The 21,048-nt window shown below is 36.5% G+C and overlaps 1 protein-coding gene across 1 annotated transcript in view; it reads right to left on the bottom strand.

Annotated features, from left to right (window-relative positions):
- Positions 1-20,106, bottom strand: part of DEUP1 (deuterosome assembly protein 1) — a gene marked incomplete at both ends in the record, with an annotated part of 40,351 nt that extends 20,245 nt beyond the window's left edge. The window contains 6 exons of the mRNA XM_082279486.1: positions 3,832-4,044; positions 6,457-6,570; positions 9,377-9,511; positions 14,719-14,814; positions 16,146-16,317; positions 20,063-20,106. Coding sequence (XP_082135612.1) covers positions 3,832-4,044; positions 6,457-6,570; positions 9,377-9,511; positions 14,719-14,814; positions 16,146-16,317; positions 20,063-20,106 — 774 coding nt within the window. The remainder of the gene's footprint in view (positions 1-3,831; positions 4,045-6,456; positions 6,571-9,376; positions 9,512-14,718; positions 14,815-16,145; positions 16,318-20,062) is intronic.
- Positions 20,107-21,048: the final 942 nt, after the last annotated feature.

The following is a 21,048-nucleotide window of genomic DNA, read 5'->3' as shown; positions in this document are numbered from 1 at the left end:
TCAAAAGAGAGCTGGATTCCAGAAACGAGACTGCAAGGAAGAACTTCAAAGGTTTATTTCCCTTAGAGCCTCCTCTGAGAATGACCTTCCTTCCAAGAAGCCTGTGGTTTTCCTCTGGCTGAAAGTGTTGCTGAAGACAGATATGAAGTGCTTTTGTGTTTTTTGGGGATTTTTTTTAGGGGCTGCATATATGGACTCATTCATCTTACCCTTTGTTACACTGAGGCCAAGAGAGCTTTTTTAAACACCAAAATGCAACTCTGGGTATATTCAAGTGAAATAAAGCTTAATGAACTGTTAAAGTTGTTGGTAGGACTTGCTTATTCTCATCTTCATGACTCCAGCATTCAAGAAATAGCCACAATTATTTTATAACATATGAATTTGGGAGATGGTTACCCCTCTGATTTAATGAATTCTGCACAATTGTGTGGCAGAAGTCATATTTTCTGCAGTAGACTGCAGTCATCACCCATATTTACATAAAGTGTATTTTCTTGTGAATTACAATAGTAGCAGGAACAACAGAAGCCACAGCAGCAGCTGCAATAATCATTGAAACAGAACTTCAGGTCAAGAGTTTAACAGTTTCACATATCAGTTAAAAAAACCCCAAATCAGATATGCATCACTTACTATTTTAGAAAATATCTATTGCATCTGGTTAAAATGAAAATTAATTTTGAAGCAGAAAACTTTAGGATTTGTTTAGAAGATATATAAAGAGTCTGTTTCAAGTTGAAAAAAATCATTAAATCTTTTCTTTCCTTCTGTGAAAGTTTTGCTTCTACTAGCTTGCCATGTTTGATATGATAAGAAAGTCCCAAAATTTTCCTGATCAGCTCTTGTTCTAATTCTACTCAAAGCTGTTTGTTATGGGCTGGCCCTGACTGGATGCCAGGTGGCCACCACAGCTACCCTGTCACTGCCCTTCCCAGCTGGACAAGGCAGAGAAACAAGAGAAATGCTCTCGGGTCGAGATAAGGACAGGGAGAGATCACTCACCATTTATTGCCGAGGGCAGAACAGACTCAGAGAAATTAATTTACTGCTAATCAAATCAGAGCAGGATAATGAGAAAAAAACTCCTAAATCTTAGAACACCTTCTCCTCATGCCTCCTTTCTTCCCAGGCTAAACTTCACTTGTCAGTTCCCTACCTCCTCCCCTCCAGTGGTGCAGGGGTATGAGGAATGGCAGCTGTGGTCAGTTCGTCACACCTTGTCTCTGCTGCTCCTTCCTTCTCAGGGAGGGCTCCTCACACTCTGCCCCAGCTCCAGTGTGGGTCCCTCCCATGGGAGATGGTCCTCCATGAACTTATTAATGGTGAGTCCTTCCCGTAGGCTGACGTTCTTCATTAACTCTTCCAGCGTGGGTCCCTTCATGGGGTGCAGTCCTTCAGGAACAGGTTGCTCCAGTGCGGGTCCCCAGTGGGGTCGCAAGTCCTGCTCCAGTATGAGCTCCTCTCTCCACTGGGCCGCGGGTCCTGCCATTGAGCTTGCTCCAGCACCGGCTTCCCACAGCTTCCTTCAGACATCCCCCTGCTCTGGTGTGGGTCCCTCCATGGGCTGCAGCTGGATCTCTGCTCCACCATGGACCTCCACGGGCTGCAGGGGCACAGCTGTCTCACCAGGGGCTGCACCAGGGGCTGCAGGGGAATCTCTGCTCTGGCACCTGGAGCACCTCCTGCCCCTCCTTCTGCACTGACCTTGGGTCTGCAGGGCTGTTCCTGTCACGTATTCTCACACTTCTCTCCCCAGTGCACAGGGGTATTTTCCCCCCCTCCTCTTAAATACATTAACCCTAAGGTTCCACCATCACTCCTGTTGGGCTCAGCCATGCCCAGCAGTGGGCCCCTCTTGGAACTGGCTGGCATTGGCTCTGTCAGACATGGGGGAAGCTTCCAGCAGCTTCTCAGAGAAGCTGTCCCTGGAGTGCCCCCATTACCAAAACCTTCCCAACACAAACCCAATACACTGTTCAACCTTTTAAATACAATTACATGGTGTATTTTTATGTATATTAGTGTTCAGTAGCTAACCTAATCCTGACTTTTCAAGAACCAAGCCCCTTGTGTGATGTTTTCAGGTTGTCTCTCATGTTATGGCTGCAGATAAGTTTGTCAGATAATTCATAAGGTAGAGAAATAGACTGCAGTGTCCATTTAGATTTTTTAAACTTTGTGTTTTCTGTACAGCCAACAAACTGCTCTTCCATACATTTCACTTTATTACTTGCTAGTTAATAGTATAAGAGAAATACTTAGAAGCACACATGAAATGGTCATAGGCATAGAGGAATATATGAAGAACAATTTGCTTTCATTGCCATCAGAGTTCTCCACACCAAGATTCCCATCTACTTCTTCCTCCTTTATCCATATCATGTCCAACTATTCCCACCCTCCACCTAACTCTCCTTCACACAAACCTGCCTACTTTTTCTGGCTGACAACAGGCCATGTACTTTCTTCTTTCTCATACAGACGTTCCTAAAAAATATTTTCCCTGAGCTACCCCTTTTCACCATACATTGACATTACATCAGTGTTTCCCTTATGAAGCTATTTCCAAATGCAGCTTTTCTAGATAACATAGCAGCATTCCACACCACCAACACAGTTACTCTGCAACTTTCTGCCCTATAGATGACACTGTTATGTACATCTAGCTCCACTTCTACTTGAAGTGTCTTCAAGCTTCCTACAGCTCCTGTATTCTCTTGAATACATGATTCCAAAATTCCTCCTGCTTGAAGATTTTCTTAAAGGCTACAGCACAATGACATCTACTCTCTCCATCATACAGCATCTATCCACTTGCTCCAACTGCCATGATTTGTTCCACTGCATATTCTAGTCCCACTGCTTTTGATGGCAGCCTTTTTAACAGGCCCCAAAACAGAGGTTTTGCTTGCACACTGATAACTTGTATACCGGGAAAAGACTCAGAGAACTAATGTGAAAATGGCATGTATAAACTTGGCTGTTCTGACGACACCTGACAACACAATCTGAAATTAACCTCTGCCACACATATGCTAATTCCTATAAAATATATTGCATATGCTGCTAGCACTCTGAAAGACTGTCTATAAACAGAAACAAATCTTTCTCCAAAAAGACTTGAAGTTACTATGGGCAATTCAATATATTAATGAACCTAGAAGTGCTTAAATAAATAAGCAAAAGCATAACTGGTGCATGTTACCAGAAAAAAATAGTAACGAGAATCTCATTCCTAATATGTTTCAAACAGCTAATAAAAATGGCTGTAAAGATCTTGTATTATCTCAGTCCTGTAGAACCCATATATCACGACCAAAAGAAGAGGAGCAAATGGCTGTCTTCATAGACCAGTGCTATGACAAAAAACAGTGAACTAGGGAAAAGATAAAACTTGATGGTTCTTTACATGGCCAGAATCTTAAAAATTCTTAAAAATTGACTGCAAAATCTCCTTTCAAAATGAACAAAGTATACCATACGTGTTTGTATATACTTATTTACCAGCTATATGGCACAATGAACAACAAAGTGTAAATCAGATAAAGAGATTTCACAGAAGTCATTTATATACAAGGAACAAAAGTAGGGGAAGTTCCTGTAGATGCTATGGATATAGGAGAATTATAAAACCCTAGATACATAGACAATAGAAAAATATACTTCTACAAATCAAACTTGTTTCTGTTTTACTAAAAAAACTCCCCCATACTGTTTCCAGATTATTCTGTGTTCCCGTACAGAATATACCTAATATACATTTATGTAGGCATCTCATCTTGATTTTCCAATGTTAATTCCAAAGTCATCATAAAAAACTATTACTACCTGGCACTGATTTTGGTACATTTTTAGATCCTCATGGAGTTTCATATTTTCCTCTTCCAGTTTATTCTTGTTTCTTGCTATTTCATTCACAATTGCCTTTAGCTTTTCAATAATCAAATCATCATTTTCACTTCTGGGCTGGGCATAGGTAATTAGGTCTTCTTGGTTTTGTTTCTTACTGTGTATTTGGAATTGATAATTCTGGGTCTGCTTCTATAAAACAAGAAAATATTTTTAATTAAACTGAATAATTATATGTAAATTGCTAGGACCAAGTCATTACTGCTGAAATCATAAGGCTATTCGTGTCTTCACCTGGATTTGCTTAGAAAAGATGGCACAATTCAAACAGTTTGAATTACTTGCCCTCAGTAAAAAAAAATGTTTCAGGAACCTTCAAGGGCATAGAAGTTTTTCAAGGATTTTTTCCTCCTGTGCTGTGTATTTTCCTAGTACTTAATGTTAATGAGCCTCAAATGTGAAAAAGGTGATTATGATGACCTACTCAAAGCAGTTACCTGTGAGAAATAATTTGAGAGAAATGTTCCTCTTTGATTCATTGAACTCAGTAGGAGTTGTGTGTGTGTGTGCCTCAGGATAGATATTAACCTTTGACTAGAGGACTACCATTACATAGGTCATGTACAAACAGCTCAGTTACTACAGGAACTGTACTTCCTTGAGGTCGTTATCCTTAAACTTGGGGAAGAATCATTTGTACATTTGGCAGAGTCCTACACTCCATGCAGCTTCTTGTACTAATTAAAATCCTAAAAACAAAACTTCAGAAAATTGGTATTGCCAGTGTTTCTGAATCCAGAGGCACTGTGAAGAAGCATAATTACTATGGCAACTGTTTTTGCTGTTTAAAAAACTCTCCACATGAATCCCTCTACTGGGAGATTAACAAGCAATACCAATCTTTCAGAAGACTGAGAATTAGTTGAAAAATGACAACAAAATATGACCCGGAAACTATATATCATGTGCAGAGATCAAGTTGGGCAAGCAAATACATAGTAAAAATAAATAGGGTTACAAATACCATATTTCACTGACAAGGACTGCAGAAAGTCATGCTTTAGATAGCTTCTGATGTTATTGACTATGTCCCTGTAATTTGTGTTGGCTGAGAACGTAGGTAGAATGGACCACTGGCTGCATATCAAATAAAAAGCCAAAAAAATTTGCAGGTTAAGTTTCATTTCTATAGATAAAAAATTAAGGTCTCTTTGACATCCAAGTTATGGACTCTGATATACCAAAGTGTCAATGCATCCTGTGAAAAATACAGTGCAAGACTCCAACTGGAAATCAAAGACCTAACAAAAGAGGAATTTGAGGCAAAGATACAGGAACAATTAATGCTTTTGAAACAGCTAAGGGTAACAGTCCATCAGACTTGTATTTAGAAAAACTAGTTGGTGTTATGTTGCAGTTGTGAAGGAAATTGTCTTCAAAGCAGTTCACTGATGGCAATGAAAGCTTCAACAGAAAAATGTGAATGATCATCCTGAGTACTCTATTTTGACTTGTCTAACTGTACAATCAGCATGCATCAGTCAGTAGTTTTGTCTAGCCAAAGACTTGCTTTCTTAATACATTTGTATGGAAGTTCAACTGCCGGAATATAATGCTCTCAGCAGCTAAACCCAAAACTTAACTGTCATCTTTGGGAACTCTGGATATGTGTAAAGAGTCTCACAGGAATTGTTAAGAAAGTGTTTCACTAGATTAAGATCCAATGAGCTTAGTAACAGTGGAAAAGGGAATTACCAGTGAGCAACATAATTGGCTTCCCCTTACTTAATTTTCAAGCTGTCTTGTGTCCCAGTCAATTTGTAAGTTAGTTTCTGGGGGGTTATTTTAGAGAAGGATAGGTCATCAAGACATCATTAAATAAATTTTTTTCTGGATTGGAAGGAATTAATAAAATAAAAATATGCAATATCAATAGTCTACATAAAAACAGCAATAAGCAAATTGGCAATTAAAAAATAATCATAAATACGAACTTTATTATTAGGAACTGCATGGTAACTAGAAAGATGAAAAATATGATGAAAAAGGGCTAAGTGATCCAACAAACAACTCCAACAGTGATTCTGGAGTAGCATATGAAAACTCATTTTTCTGCATAAATGATACTAGTGTATATTTATGATCTTAAAAAAATGAAGGCTATCAGATTTGAAGGAACTTTTTATTTGAGTCAACACCTTAATGGAATGCATTACTTACTTGGTAAGATACTTTTTAATAACTTGTCACAATTAATTTCATATTTGTAAATAGCATGGAAGATAAAAGTATCTCTATAATATGCTTAAAATGTTAAAAGGAACATTCACTGCTTTTTGTAATTGTTTGGGGTTTTTTTAACAAAAAAGTTAAAATTTTCATTATGATACTTATTCATTTTCTCATTTTCATGAGAAAAATTAAAATAACTGTACGTATCATTAGATCTTCCAGTATGGTTCTCCATTACCATATATTCACTACCAATATAGACATGCATTATAAGATTCACTGTGAGCTTAGTTTTTTTAAATTAAGTTAGAGGAACCTCTAGCTGAGCTAAGAGTTTGTTTTCTTCCTAGAGCAGGAAGGTAGGAATTTTACCTGAAATAAATTACATTTCTCGGGCAATAATTTTGGTTGCACATCTACATAAACAGAGTTATTTTCACAGGTTGTCCCATTCTTCTCCCATTCTCTTGATTTTGCCTTAAATTCCTGAAAGACAGCAAAACAAAGCTAGTAAGCATAGGGAAAATATCTGTCTTCCTCAATCTAAAGAATTTTATAACGTGTCATTATGAGAAAAACCTAGTTTTTTAATTAATACATAATCTTTTCATAATTTTGGAACCAAGTAAAAAAAAGAAGAACAATTCTATAAACCAGTCATCCCCACCAGAAAAAGTCCAGTCTTAAGGGCTATTCATCTGAGAAAAATGAGTGGTAAACATAATAATTGAATAAAAACTATAAAATAAGATATTAGAGTTACTACTATAATACACAAATTTTATTGGATGGCAGTTCCTGTGACTTTAAAGTTGTATTAGCATTGAGCAGGGTTATCAGCAGGGAATCAAACCCTTAATATTCAGACACAAAGTTCTTGCTTTTTGCCTTTTTTTTTAAATGGGACAGCAGCTACATTGAATAAATTTCACTTCTTGCTCTCTTTAAAATTGCTGCTTCAGGTTCTGAATTCACCTAGTTGAAACAAAAAACTGTTTAAGAAATTCATTATATTAGAATTATCTAGTACTGTTTTTGTATTTGCACTTACATTCATATTTATAGTGTATTTGAATTTGCTTTTAACTCATGCCAGACCTTATATGTTCACAAATACATTTTAAAGGCAATATCCTACAAAATAAGCAGAACTTCAGTTACTAGAGCTGTTGCTCTTTTAGTCTGAAAATTCAGCAAAATAACAGTATACTGCTTTAAACTAATGGAAATGGTGTTCCAAAAAGACAGATGACGTTTTATAATTAAGCTAAACTGGCATATTCCCCAAATCAAAAAAAATAAGGTGTTTTTTTGCTACTGAAACAAAACAGAATATTTCTCAGCATAGATTAATACAAATCTTCTTTGATAGTTTTCCTAATATCTGGTTTGGCATTTAAAACAATAAACACCTTCTTATTTTATAAAACATGATACAAATGAAATTTCAGACTATTTAATGAAGACTGCAGGTTCAAGGCTTTACTAAAGCACTGCTGAGCTTAGTAGATTTTCACCACAGTAATTATTTCCTGAATACTCAAATTTGCTGAATATATTCCAAGCACTCATTTTTCATACTGCATAATTAATCAAATTATAGCATTGTCTTACATTATTTTCACATTTTAATCTTGAGTAAGGTTATTCTCAAATTAGCTGACAGTAGTGATAAATTTAGCCAGTGATAGATGTACAACCCATCTATTATTCTTGGTAGTAGCTGATGTTGGCAGCTATGCTACAGTCCAAAGCATTGTAGCTTTTCTGATGGTGAGAACTTCCATGTGGAAGAGACAGCCAACATCCCAACTGTAGAGTTGGGATGTGTCTAGGATCTCTACGTAGATACAGGCACCTGGAGGTCGCAGAAGTTAGTCCTGTATCTTACAGAATAACATAAAAGGCAAGTCCAAAATACACATCTTAAGACCCTGCTTAATTTGGGTTAAAGTAGGAAATTACCTAAAATCTACTAGAGCTGAATTTCTTGATTGCAAAGTTCTCAAAGTCCAAATCATCTCCATCATAAATCTACATGATAAACATGAAAGTCTTCCCAATGCCTAGCAGCTGGGCAAGCAGCTCCCATATCAACTGGTACCACTCTCCTTGCTTTTGCACCCAGTCCAGTAAGCACTTGGAGCACACACTACTTTATTATGCTCTTCACAAAGATGGACAGACAAAATATGAATTTTGTGATCCTCCTACACTTAATCAGATTACTGGTTTGACTGTTCTTCCCATAAGTGGAGGAGTCAGTGTAAAAATCTTTTAAGACAGAATCTGAAGCATAATCTTCCCATGTTAGTTTTCTACCTAACAACAAATGTTATTTTACAACAGGCTCCAGAATTCTTCCTCTTGAAGTTGTTTCACTTAGCTCAGGGTATCAGGAAATTTATTGGACAGGTAAAAAAGAATCAGCAAAAACTAGCATACCTAGAGATTATATTGCTCAGTTCTAAGAAATAATACTGGATATCAGTTTCTGCCCCAGTGAAGGCAGCCAGAGGAGCATTTGGAAAGAAGACACCACTTGCAGGTGTACTCTTTACATGCCAGTTTTCTGTCTTGCCTAACTTTCCTGTTGGTCCAATAAATATTTGATTATTCTGCAGATCATAAAGTAACCTCTGAGAAGGCAAGGCTGGGAATTATGAAAAAAATCAGTGTCTTCTTGTATCCAAGAATAAGTCCACTAAAATCCAGCCTGTGTCCAAAGAGATAAGGCATATGATTGAATCCTGTCCTCAGCATCTATTATCTAGTCCCCCAGTCAGTATACTGGATTCTGTACAATGTATTTTTAAGTGCCTAATCCTTCCTCATGCATTGCCGAGGGAAATCAGGCACTGAGGTGAAAGTCATGGATTGCCTCAGGCACACAGGTGCTGACAAGACGTATGTGTAACAAGCAGTTTTCCAATCCTAAATCCTTCTTTCTATGTAGCCCAATGTGGTCAAGGTTGTCCTGAGGTCTATAAAACTTGAATTAATGGTAGGTGTTATGTGACAGTATCCTGCATATGTACAAGCTCTCATGCCTCAAGAGATTGTGTTATCCAGTATGCATCTATTCATTAGGAAAACAGTAAAACTTATTCATAGTTACACTTACAAAAAAAATTGGTATTAATTAATATTTAAACTAACAAGTGTTCTTGCCAAAGCAAGACAATTATATAATTTTTGTAGAATTATGAGCAAACTAAAGCTTACAATTTTAAATAAAAAATTAGTTATAGAGGCATATTAAAATTAAAATATAGCAACAAAGTATTCTTACCTCCAGTTTCACATATAAATTCCTTGGGTCAGATGATGTTTCCAGGTTTTCCTCACATTTGTCTCTACTTTCGAGCTTTTTTTGTTTTAACAGATGTGACTGTAGCTTTTCGTAACTATGTGTCAACTTTGAGAACTGAAAACGAAAATACAGTTCAACATGCAGAGTCTATCAAAGATGACCACATGGCCAAAGTTTTCTTTAAACTAGAATCACCAACTACAGCTTTAGCATTCTAAATGTTTAATCAATGTAACAAAAAATCAATTAATAAAGTTAAAATCAATTAATAAAATTATCTCAGACGAACAAGACTAAGCTCTCACATAAATGTTAACTAACTGCTCAAATGGTTTCATTTGACAGATACTTGATTCTGCTACAGCTCTGCATGGCACTGTCACCCACAGAGTCATTTCCTCTACAGTGTTCATATGGAATGTTCTATACTTGTTTACTGCCATCTTGTGTTGACATTTTTAAAGGGTGCTTCACTAGTCAGAATGAAAGATAACCATTAATGCACATTAAACTTGCGTGTTTCTTCCTTGTAATGAAAATTGTTGAAATGTTATGTGTGTGATGATTGCACTCTTCTGGTACCACTGAGTGGGTCTCAGAATTAGACACTAAATAGACAACAGACACTGCCTACTGGCCTCACCAAGAAAGTCTGGCTTAGGAGTCGGAGGCAGAGAAGGTACCAGGAAAAGGACCAGCCTCTCCAGAAAACCAGCCAGTTTTCATGTTCACTACACTGCACAAACAAAGGGTCTGTCTAGTGCCTGTTAACAGATTTGATACAGGAAACTGATACTGTTTGGTAGGAATATGTACATTTGGTTTTGGAAAAAAAAAATGCAAACCCAAGGATATTGACAAAGGAAACACTAAAAATATGGTCTTGAGGGAGGTTGAGTGAAAGAACTTTGGGAAGAATACTGTGTAGAAAAGAAGCTTACAACTATAAACACTGATCATGTCTCTTGTTGTTTAGTTCCTTTAAATTTAAGGATATATGACTTTAAAAAATCTGACTCTACATAAAGATCTTTGTACACCCAAATAAAATCCATAAAATCTCATATTTTTGTTAACAGCTCAAAGTGAACTACTGTTTGGAAATGGAATGGAATCCTGTTGAGTCAACACTGAATGAGCAATTGAGGTCTGTGCAGATAAGAAACATGGCCAAAGAAGTCCAGAAAAGATACAGAACAGAAAAAAGTTTAAAAATCGTCTGGAAATGTCCTAGACATGTTTAAGATGAACTTGAGAATCATAATATGGGACAGCAAAAACTAGTTGAAAACATGGTGAGAAGACAGATTGTCCAGGACTAGAAAGTTTCTTGATATGGAGAGGCCCAGGCATAGATTTGAGCAACTTGGAATGTCTGAATAGCAATTCTGTAACATGGGCATACAGAGCTGAGTTATCACCTTCAAAACCAAATCAAACGTCTTGCAGTGAAGCTGCCTATATTTGAAATTGGCTTTGCCAGAGAACGCAGTTAAGACAAAATATTTAAAATAAGTCAGAGTATCCAGGCTCAAAAAACATGGAACTCACTGACCTTGGAAGAAAGATATCCTTTCTCAAATAACAGTTTTGCTCTTGAATATATTATGGCATATGTGAACTGCCTGGGAAGAGCAAATTCAGATAAGACAGGTATTAGAATGTTTATGCTGAAAAGGCTAGGAAATATAGGATCCAACAATTCAGTAAATCAGTCTAAAATGGAACAGAGAGGCCAAAATAAGAAAATTTAGTTTGAGAATTAGATATTTAATGACAGTAGGATATTAAAGGCAAATTATAGTCTGGATGTTATCATGATTGGAAATTAGACTAAAAGCCAAAAATCCTTCCATTTAACGCCAGATATTTGCTTTAAAAGGTCCAAGTTGTTCTATTTGTGTGTCATACATGTTAAAAAAAAAAAAAAAAAAGAGGTATTTTTGTGAGTTCTGGGGTAGAATCCAGCTAAGCTTAGATTTCTGGAAGTTAGACATACAAACCTGAGATACTCTGCATCAAAAAAATCTGCCTGTAAATGCTGAGTCATTTCAGCTATCTTAAATTCTTCTCATACACTGACATGAATTGTATTCTGGGAGTGTCCATTTCTTTCTGTTGATTCTAAAGGGAGCCTGGGGTAGCTCACCTGTAGCTTTTAAATGTCTAAATGAGGAAATTAGTTGCAAAGCCATTAGAGCAAGTATGGATCCTTGTTCTTTTGCTGAGAGATTTCCATCACTTTCAAAGTGAGAATAACTACTAGACATTAATAAAAAAAAAAAAAAAACAAAAAGAAAAAGAAGGATCAAAGTAATGAAATGAACCCCAAAATTTTTTGCTATTTAATTATGACAAAATGTTGCACATTTGAATGAATGCAACAGTGTGGCCCAGGAGTTTCAGGTTACATACCAGGAATTATTTCCCTTATACAAGAAAAATATAGGTTTTACTGCATTCAACGGGCACACAATCAATTCAGAGGGAATACTGCTCATTAAACAGCTAGTTTTAGCAGTACCAAGGGTAAAAAGCACACAGGACCACAGAAAAGAAATTTGTTCTGAATAGCCCAGCATTCTGATTGCTAGAAAAAGTGATCCTTAAAATTTCTATCAAGATTAGGAAGGAACAAATCTTGGGAGGGATTTTAAGAATACGTCTGTAGAGAGAGATACAACGCTATTGGTAAATGGTAACACAACTCGTGCAAAGTGAAATTGTAACTCGTAAGATTATACAGTTTAGAAGGTGGTATAACTTCCAAGTGAGAACAAGAACCCAAAGAAGGGAATCAAAGGAGATAAAGCAAAGAGTAGTATTGTCACAGAAGGTCTATATTTTAGATATGAATTTGGGTATCTGAGGATTGGGGACATTAAAGCCATTCCATTGCAGACACTGCAGCACTGTAGGTAGTTCAGGAAAGAAACTCAATAAGGAAATGTGGTAAAAGAGGAGCAGAGTGGGACAGGCCTACTGTCTAGCATAGGTGCTAGGAATTGTTCTGACAGGCAGACTTTTGTTTATCACATAGAGAATCAAGGCAGGCCCCTTAACATAACCATTTAGCAGTTTTCTTTTTCAGTCAAGGTGAACTAGGTGGGTATTTCCCAAAGAACTATGGTTTGGTCAAAGGAGAGGAGTAGGGACTGGAAAATAAAATGCAAATAGCATCAGTGCTGGAACTTTTAGAAGAATAAATAAGATGACTGAGAGAGAACAAAATGTTTAGAGACATGGATTGGGAAAATGATGTATATTCTTAAGAGCTAGAAATCCAAACTTCTTTCATAAAGATAGAAAAAGAAGCAATCAAGAAACTCAAAGAGAGGTTAAGTGGTCTGAGTGGTAACTACAAAGGAGACTTTGGGCAAGAAATATAACCAGGTTTAAAGAGAAAAGCTTGTAGGTTAGAAAATGTCAGATTCTTTAAAAAAATAAGAGAAAACAGGTTGCATTTGCCCATGAAAATTATCTGTAGGATAATTAAAAACTCCAAAATAAAAATATTTATGAAAAATGGCCTGAAGTTTCAATTTCAGAAGGTTCAATTTCAGTAAAAATCTTAGCAACATGTAACATAAACCAAATCATTTTTAGCATGGGATAAAAAAAATAATTAATTGAAAAATACTGCAGCAAATCTTATAAAGAAAAGAGAGATCTACTATATTTTTGAGGATAGTTCTGCCTTGCTAAAGATACCTTACTACTTAGACATAAAATGTCACACTCTTTTTCATTGTGTGATGTTTATCTTCTCAATAATCATGCTAAGATGATGCTTTTCTGTAATTTGTGTAAATGATAAACCAGCTTTTATTTCTAGCTACTTTCCCAAATGATTAAAAGTGTTAATTATTAAACAGCCAAAGCATTCACTGCCTATTTACAGAACTGTTTTCCAAATCTGTTCTCATGTGTAAAAGAAAATATAAATTAAAGACAACATAACATTAAAAATAAGTAATACATTTATGCATTTGATGGACTCAGGTGGTACTATCACTTCTAAATGAAAATAATGATATCCAATTTATGCAATCCAACATTATTATATAATAAGTGTGGTGACTGGAAATTCTGAATTATAACACTACGTCTCTGGTAGGAGAATCCAGTGAAGGGAACAGAAAAGTAGCAGGAAAAACAATGCAGAGTTGTGTTAGTTGTTGTTAGTTGCTAAAATCTGAGAAACAGAATCAACTCAAGTTTGCTAAGAATTTAGATTCATGATTGAAGTAGAAAATACTGAAGAAACAAAAACGCAGGTGCAGAGCCAACACAGCCAAACTGAATCATAAAACCATAGAATGGTTTGGGTTGAAAGTGACCTTTAAAAGATCATCTAGTCCAACTCCCCTGTGATAAACAGGGAGACCTTCCATTGGACTGGCTTGCTCTAAGCCCTATCCAGTCTGGTCTTGAACAGTTCCAGGAATAGGGCGTCCATAGCTTCTCTGCGCAACCTGTTCCAATATCTCTCCACCCTCACTGAAAAAAATAATAAATTGTTCCTCAGATACAGTCTAAATCTGCACTCTTTCAGTTTAAAACCCTTGTCCTTTCTCTCAGCCTGTCTCCACATGAGAAATGATCCAGCCCCTCTGATCTTTGTGGCCTCCTCTTGACTCGTTCCAACAGGTCCAAGTCTTTCTTGTACTGGGGACCCCAGAGCTGGACACAGCACTGCAAGCGGGGCGTCACCAGAGCAGGAGAGGGGGACAACAACCTCCCTCAATCTGTTGGCCATATTTCTTTTTATGTAGCCCAGGATACAACTGGCTTTCTGGACTGCAAGCTCACTCTGAAATAAATAAAGCCAGAACAAACTCCCAATATCATTACTGCGGGTTACTCCAGTTTTGATACAATGGAAATCAATACCTTATGGAAAGCTATCAGGCCACTTTAACAGTCAAGTAAATCAGAGAAACTAAAGCCAGAAAAAAAGTAGAGTGAAGACATGATAAGCACAGTATAAATCTTAAAATTCCTAAAGTGCATCAGAGTCACATTAGTATGAATCCAATTACTTATTTTATTCATTCACCAAGGCTTTAGTTTATAAGTCTGAAGTTAGGAAATAGTATCTGTCTTCATAACAGATGTCACATCCACATCAAAATCCATCCAAAGAGTTTGGACATGACAGTACCTAAATTCTAATGAAGCCTGGTAGGAAGCTGTAGTCATCATCATCTGTATGACACGATTCATCCTTCCCAAATCCATAATGGCATATCTATACAATTTGGCATGTATAAGTTTTTTATACTGCAATCACAAAATAATGAAACTGACATTTGTCTTACTTGAGATTTCAGTGCTTGAAGCTGAGTTTCATAACTCTGAGCCATTTCATATTTAGTTTTCTGTAAGTTTTCCAGTTCTTGTTGAAGTAGTCCCACCTACAGTTAAAATAAGCATTCAAATGTACCTTTTCTGATGTTTCAAAATACGTAATTTTTGGGAAAGTAATTTGAAACTTTGAAAGAAGACCACTGCTTTAAGGAGGGATCTTAAAAATAAATATTAATTCAGTAAGTTGATAATAAAACTGGATACCACAAACCCAGATTGTGTCAACATCAAAGCAGGGATTTTATAATAAAAAGTCACATTGCATGCTGATGGTATGATAATGATAATATTGTACAAGTCTGTCATGAAAGACCATTTATGAAAGCCTTTTTAACCCAACTATGCTGTTCCACACTGTGAAAATTTTCCTTGAATGGCTTATAAAATGGTACAATTTACCTTCCACTATTTATGTACAAATTACCAGAAGACACTGTAGACTCATCTCAGCTCCCTAAGTGCTATTTGAGATATCATGAATTGAGTTTCACAGAGACCTGAGAAATATGACAGAGTGCATACATGGCATCTGTGCTTTTCTGGAGGGGCAGTTGGAAGCTTGGTAGAATATGCTAAAATATTTCAAATAATGTCTCTGTACAGGCAAATAAATTGATGCTTTGAGGATGGGCTATCTGAATTCTTCTCTTGGTTCCTCTGACCGCAGAGACTAAGGGCAAGTTCCTAATTGCTCATTAGGGAGAGTCACTCCATTTCCAAAACTCCCACTGGCAATTTAGCCACCTAGCTCACACAACAATGCCCTCATATAAACACCTAAATTCAGCCGGCTTGAACTAGAACTGAATGCCATGCAAAGATTTCTTGATGCTTCTGAATGAATATTCAGCAAAAAAGACTGTGAAGTACAGAAAACATCAGGTACACTGGGGCTTTAAGTTTCATAAGAAAGTCTTAGTAGTAATACATTTTGAATCTTCACAACGAATAAAATTATCATACAAAGACAGTATATCATGTAAAATGTTAAAAGTCAGGTATATACAGGAGTAACAAAGACATAATTTTGGGAAACTTTTTGAACTTCATTCTTCCATTTGAAATTTCTGATGAAATGAGAAGTGCTGGCATTTAGAAAAAACATCAAATTATCTTTTTACAGCTAACCCAAGAATATTTGATGTAGACTTCAGGGAAATAGAAGAAATATGAGATTTTCAATGACATTTTTACAATCACTTCTCAGAACAGAAGCACACTTTAAAACAAAACACTAAGGATAATTAGTGACCTTTAAGGGGTGTTTGGTATTTTTACATGATAGAACAAACAGTCTCCTTATAGGGAGTTTAAAGCATACTAATAAGAAACTACCAGAATAAATACTTTCTTTATAGAATGTGATATTCTTAAATACCTCTTGACCTTTTTGATCCAGTTTGCTTTGGGCACTTGCTAATTCTTGGTCCTGGATATCCATCTTTGCTTCCAAAGTTCTCATCTTTCTTTCCCATTCTACTTGCTTTCTGTTTACCATGATGTCAATTTGATGCACTAATTCCTGAAGTTCAGCTTCACATGGAGAAGCTCTAAAAACATAAAGAGATTTATTTTTTCAAATAAAGAATAAGGGAGAAAACAAATTTTTATTTACATTGCTACAATTCTATTTTAATTGTGATTGAACTAACCACTTTTCAACAACAGAAAGAAAGAAATGGGAAAGTTAAATGATGCCTTCAAATGTAGGTGGAACCTCACTTCATCTATCTTGAGTTTGCCTGCATGGTCAACTTTTGACTGAACTAAACTGAAAAAACAGCTCCTTAATGTGGATATGGGTTTATCACAAATCTTTTATTTGGTGCTTAAATTGTGCATATCCCTTGTTTTGGTAATTATGACAGGAAATGTAAGCTAATTTGTTAAATTTGTAATATCATAATTAAAACTCAGCATGATTTTTTAAATTAAAGTCTTCAAAACTTCTTTTACATCCACAAATCCTTGAAACTGTAACAGTATCAATGTTAAGCTTGGAAAGGCTTTTTAAACGCACACATGAATCTTAATGACTTTTTAATGTTAAAACTGTTGGCAATGCTGTTTTGAAATTTAATATGAATCACAGGATGACAATAACCTAAGTGCAAGCAAGTGATGTACGTCTCTCAAAACAAAAACACCCCCCTCCAAGTGCCTGGAACCCATCTCAAAAGTAGCATTAATAATGAGCAAACTTTGCTCCCCTCTAGGTGGAATATAAAATGGGATTTTGAAAACAGAAGATAAAGTGATACCAAATCAGGACTACCTTTTCCTTGTTACTGCTGTAGGGACCTGTGAACTTCCAGCCTCATGTAATGTCATTGTGGCAGCACTTTGGTGAACCACCAGCAGTGACTCACCTATGTGATCTTAGCCTTCAGGAATAGGTACTTTCTTTATTGTGTGTCACATGGATAATCTAAGCATTGTTACGCAAGTAAGAACGCAACTTCAAGCCTAGATTATCAGAATACTCTTTCAGATCCACCATGGTTGACACCTTTCACTCTTAAATTTCCACATCTGGCTATTTCAGATCTTCCTGCACCAAGCAAATTCTGCATTTGTTGCTAAAAAATTTTCTCTTAACAGTTCTTACATGCTTCTTGAACCTAGAGCCATCATTATATAAAAGGGAGTTGTTGAAAGAAAAATCCATTCTGAAAGAGCTCCTCAGTCTATCTTCACTTTCTCTAATCCTTACCTGGATCCTCTAAGCACACTTGCAGCTGCAACAGGAAATCTGTATGTGAAGTTGTAGATTGCTGCTGCTCTTCTACTACCAAAACTACTCTGCACCAAGGCTCTGGTATTGAACACAGATCTGCAGTCACCCCCACCCACTAGCAGAGAGGTGCTACTTGCTGCAGTAACAGTTGTTTTAGTCTATTAGTGTTTTGAGAAGAGTGCTAATTAGCCCCCTCAAAATATGGCCAAATGTATGGCACCACAGTTACGAGAGTTGATTTTGATCACTGGATGTGAAATGCAGTGATTTCTTTTGTACAATAAGACATAATGTAAACAAACACTCAAAGAACAAATTTTCTCATGAGCAAAGAAGTATGCATGGGTTTTTTTACCCATATGGATTCAGCATTCCCACTTTGCTGAAAGCATACATCAAATGGATTCATCATAGGGAAGTAATGAATTGTACTTCAGAAAGTGGCAGCTACTTTTTTTTTTGTTAATTTACTTTGAAACAGCTCAAAACACTTAAAATTATCTCATTTCAAAGTGGTGTAGGCAAGCTCTGAGTCTTCTTTTATTCTGTCTCCATATAAGCAAAAATAGAGATGATTCATATTCTACTGTCATTAATAACTATTTTTCTTCATGTAAAACTAAATGTTTCCAAATTTAGGCAAACAAAAATCCAGATAAAAAGTTTTACCATCTCCAGGCCTTTTTCTTTATCACAAATGATTTTTGCACTAGTTAAACCTTTCTAGCTCTATTTAGTCATCTTTTGCTTTGGAGTTCTGCACAGGTCTGTATTTTTCTGATTGTTTCCTAACAGACATAGAAAGAATGTTATTGTCCATACACTCTAGAATACAGTTGTTATTTAAAACCAGATGTTTTAAGAAATGTTTGGTTCATACTGTCTTGACTTCATACCCTCTTCCCTTATTATTTACATTTGCTCACAAATAGGAAAATAAATATGGCCCTATTTATGCAAACACAAGTAAAACCTATGCAGTTAATAAGTATTTCCATCTTACATAGTATATGAATTAGGTTTTGATAATTAACCCAGCTTCTACAGTCAATATTCATTTTATTATTGCAAAACTTGCTCTAAAAGTAAGAAGTATATAAACCAGTTGTGATATAATAGTACATTAGAATCTTCTACCCCAAAGCTCCATTCTAAGAACTACACCTAATTAATTAACAATTTTCAGCCATACAGAATCATACATATCTGTGGATGGACAATTTGTGATTTATGAGTCCTTGCAGGTGGAATGTAATTGTCATGATTTCCATCCACCATTACTCAGCCATTTTCCCAAAATTTAAAGGCACTGCATTATCCCTGGAATACTGTCATCATAAACTGAAATAGTTTCCTTTCATTGACTGTGTATCCTAAACGACTCTTCCAGATACTTTGTATAGCTAATGGAAATAACTAACTAGCAAGAATTCTGGCTTATGATGGGACAACTCCCTCTAGATTCATCTGCAATAGCAGAAATAGAAATTTCATATATGTTGATTAAAGAGGAGGCAAGGAAGAATCTTGAATTTTTTAAATAGGCTTCTGACTTGTAGCCAAAGAACAGCAATATCTTTGGGGTTTTCTAATTCAAGCTTTTATATGGCTACTTTTAAAAATCATATCACTAACAAAAAGAATGCCCTCAAAAAAAAATTACTGCAGCAATTTTTATCTGTCATGAAAACTGCATGCATTATTCTTGCTCTTTTATTTTAAGGAATACTTTTATGCTTAATGTGCATCCTATCACCTTGTATTGTTTCTTGGTAAAAATAACAGAATAAACTGGTTTATTTGAAAAACAATTTGTAACTTTACTTACAAATTATGATGCATAAATATTCTGTTTAAGTCATTATATGGGGAAGTACTTCTTATAGTTGTAGGTTCCTTGAAGATACTGGATGGGATGAGGTCCTCCATCAAATCTTACCCATGTTCTCACTTCTTTAGAAAGACTTTATGCTAACATATTAACTAAATAACAACATATTTTTTTAGATTAACATTAGAAGAACTAAACTTGGATTATGTAAAAATAAGAAAGGATTATGTGTTGCTATGATAAGTGCACTTAATACTTGGGTAACTTGTTGTAGTTATTATCTGTGCAAAATAAGTGTAGGGCTTTAGCAATGAATAGCCTTGTATTCAAGATTCTTAATGTTTCAAGAGCTGTGATATGTAAGTTTATACTGCTGTAGCCTAGCAACTGCAAGTACTTTTAAAAAAAAAGTTTGAAACAGCATTTCTTAACATCTTAATAAAACCCCACATAGCTTTCATTCCCCACCTCCCCACCCCTTGTTCAGGTATGAATATTTTAAAAATTTAAATAACTAACAGAAACAGTGAGTAGAGTACTAGCTAAAGCAGTAAGATGTGTTGTCTTAATTATCAGCAACTTCTCCAGTTTGCATGGAAAGCAGAAGAAATAGAAAATCAAGTTTGCTTCCAAAATCATTAATATTTTGTGTTTCACATTTTTAATAAACCTACATAATTCAATTCCATCATATATGCAACTCCCAAGACAGCAAGTCATTACGTACTTAGTCACAGCTTGTTCCTGGAACACTTGTAAATCCTCCTCCATGATACTGATTGTCGTTTTAACCTGTTAAAACACCAAAAATCAAGTAATTCAGATTCTTAAATGCATTCATTTACCTTGCCAAGTAATGCAAACTGGATAGTTCCATGCTTTCCTTTCACATTATGTAATTTTCTCATTGCAAACAACAAGGACAGGGGAGTGCAGCTCTAATTACAGGCTGGAATGGGCGACAAATACTTCGGGAGTAAGGTGAGCTCTCTGACAGCGGTTCTTGCACTTGGTGCAGCACTGAGATACCAGAGGTGGTGCTGAGCTTGAGCCTAGCCCTGCGTCTCCACATGCAAGTTTGTTTTGGATCATTCGCTGTTGTGTGATGTCAATGATTTGCAAAGACACTCTGAAGCACTTGAATCTAAATTTGCCATAGATCCATGGCTGCGTTCATCAAACATTTGTACCTTTGCATACCGTGATTAACCTCCACCCAGGCTATAGCTGCTCTCAAGCACAATTTTGGATTCCTATTGACTAGTCACTCCGTTGCCTGGCAGATGCAGTCTTAGACACGCAGCCCTCAAATACCTCGGCAGGCAGAGGAAGATCAGAACAAGGCTATTGCTTGAACCAATCCAGTCCTGTGGATCCAGCAGGACACAAGGATGCGGGGGCATGCCTGACTGCATGCAAGGACATTATGGGTGAAGGGGGAGCAGGAAACAGCCCTAATTCCTCGTGGAGAAGGGCGGTGGGGCTCTCAAGTGCACGGGTACCAGTACCCACAGACGTGTGGGCAATGACACATGGCACTTGGCTTCACAGCGGCCCCGCACCTGAGGTGACACTGCCAGAGGGGCACTGGCTGAACTGGGACCAGGCGCCAGATGTGACGCTGCCACAGGACCAGCAACTTAACTCCATTGGAGATCGACACCTGAGGTGACACCGGCACAGGGCCAGCCTTGGCTGGGCACCTGAGGAGAC

Source organism: Coloeus monedula, assembly GCF_965178545.1.
Source record: "Coloeus monedula genome assembly, chromosome: 3".
In the NCBI taxonomy this organism is placed as follows: Eukaryota; Metazoa; Chordata; class Aves; order Passeriformes; family Corvidae; genus Coloeus; species Coloeus monedula.
The sequence above is the reverse complement of the archived record's forward strand: the minus strand, read 5'-3'. Positions and strand labels throughout refer to the sequence as shown.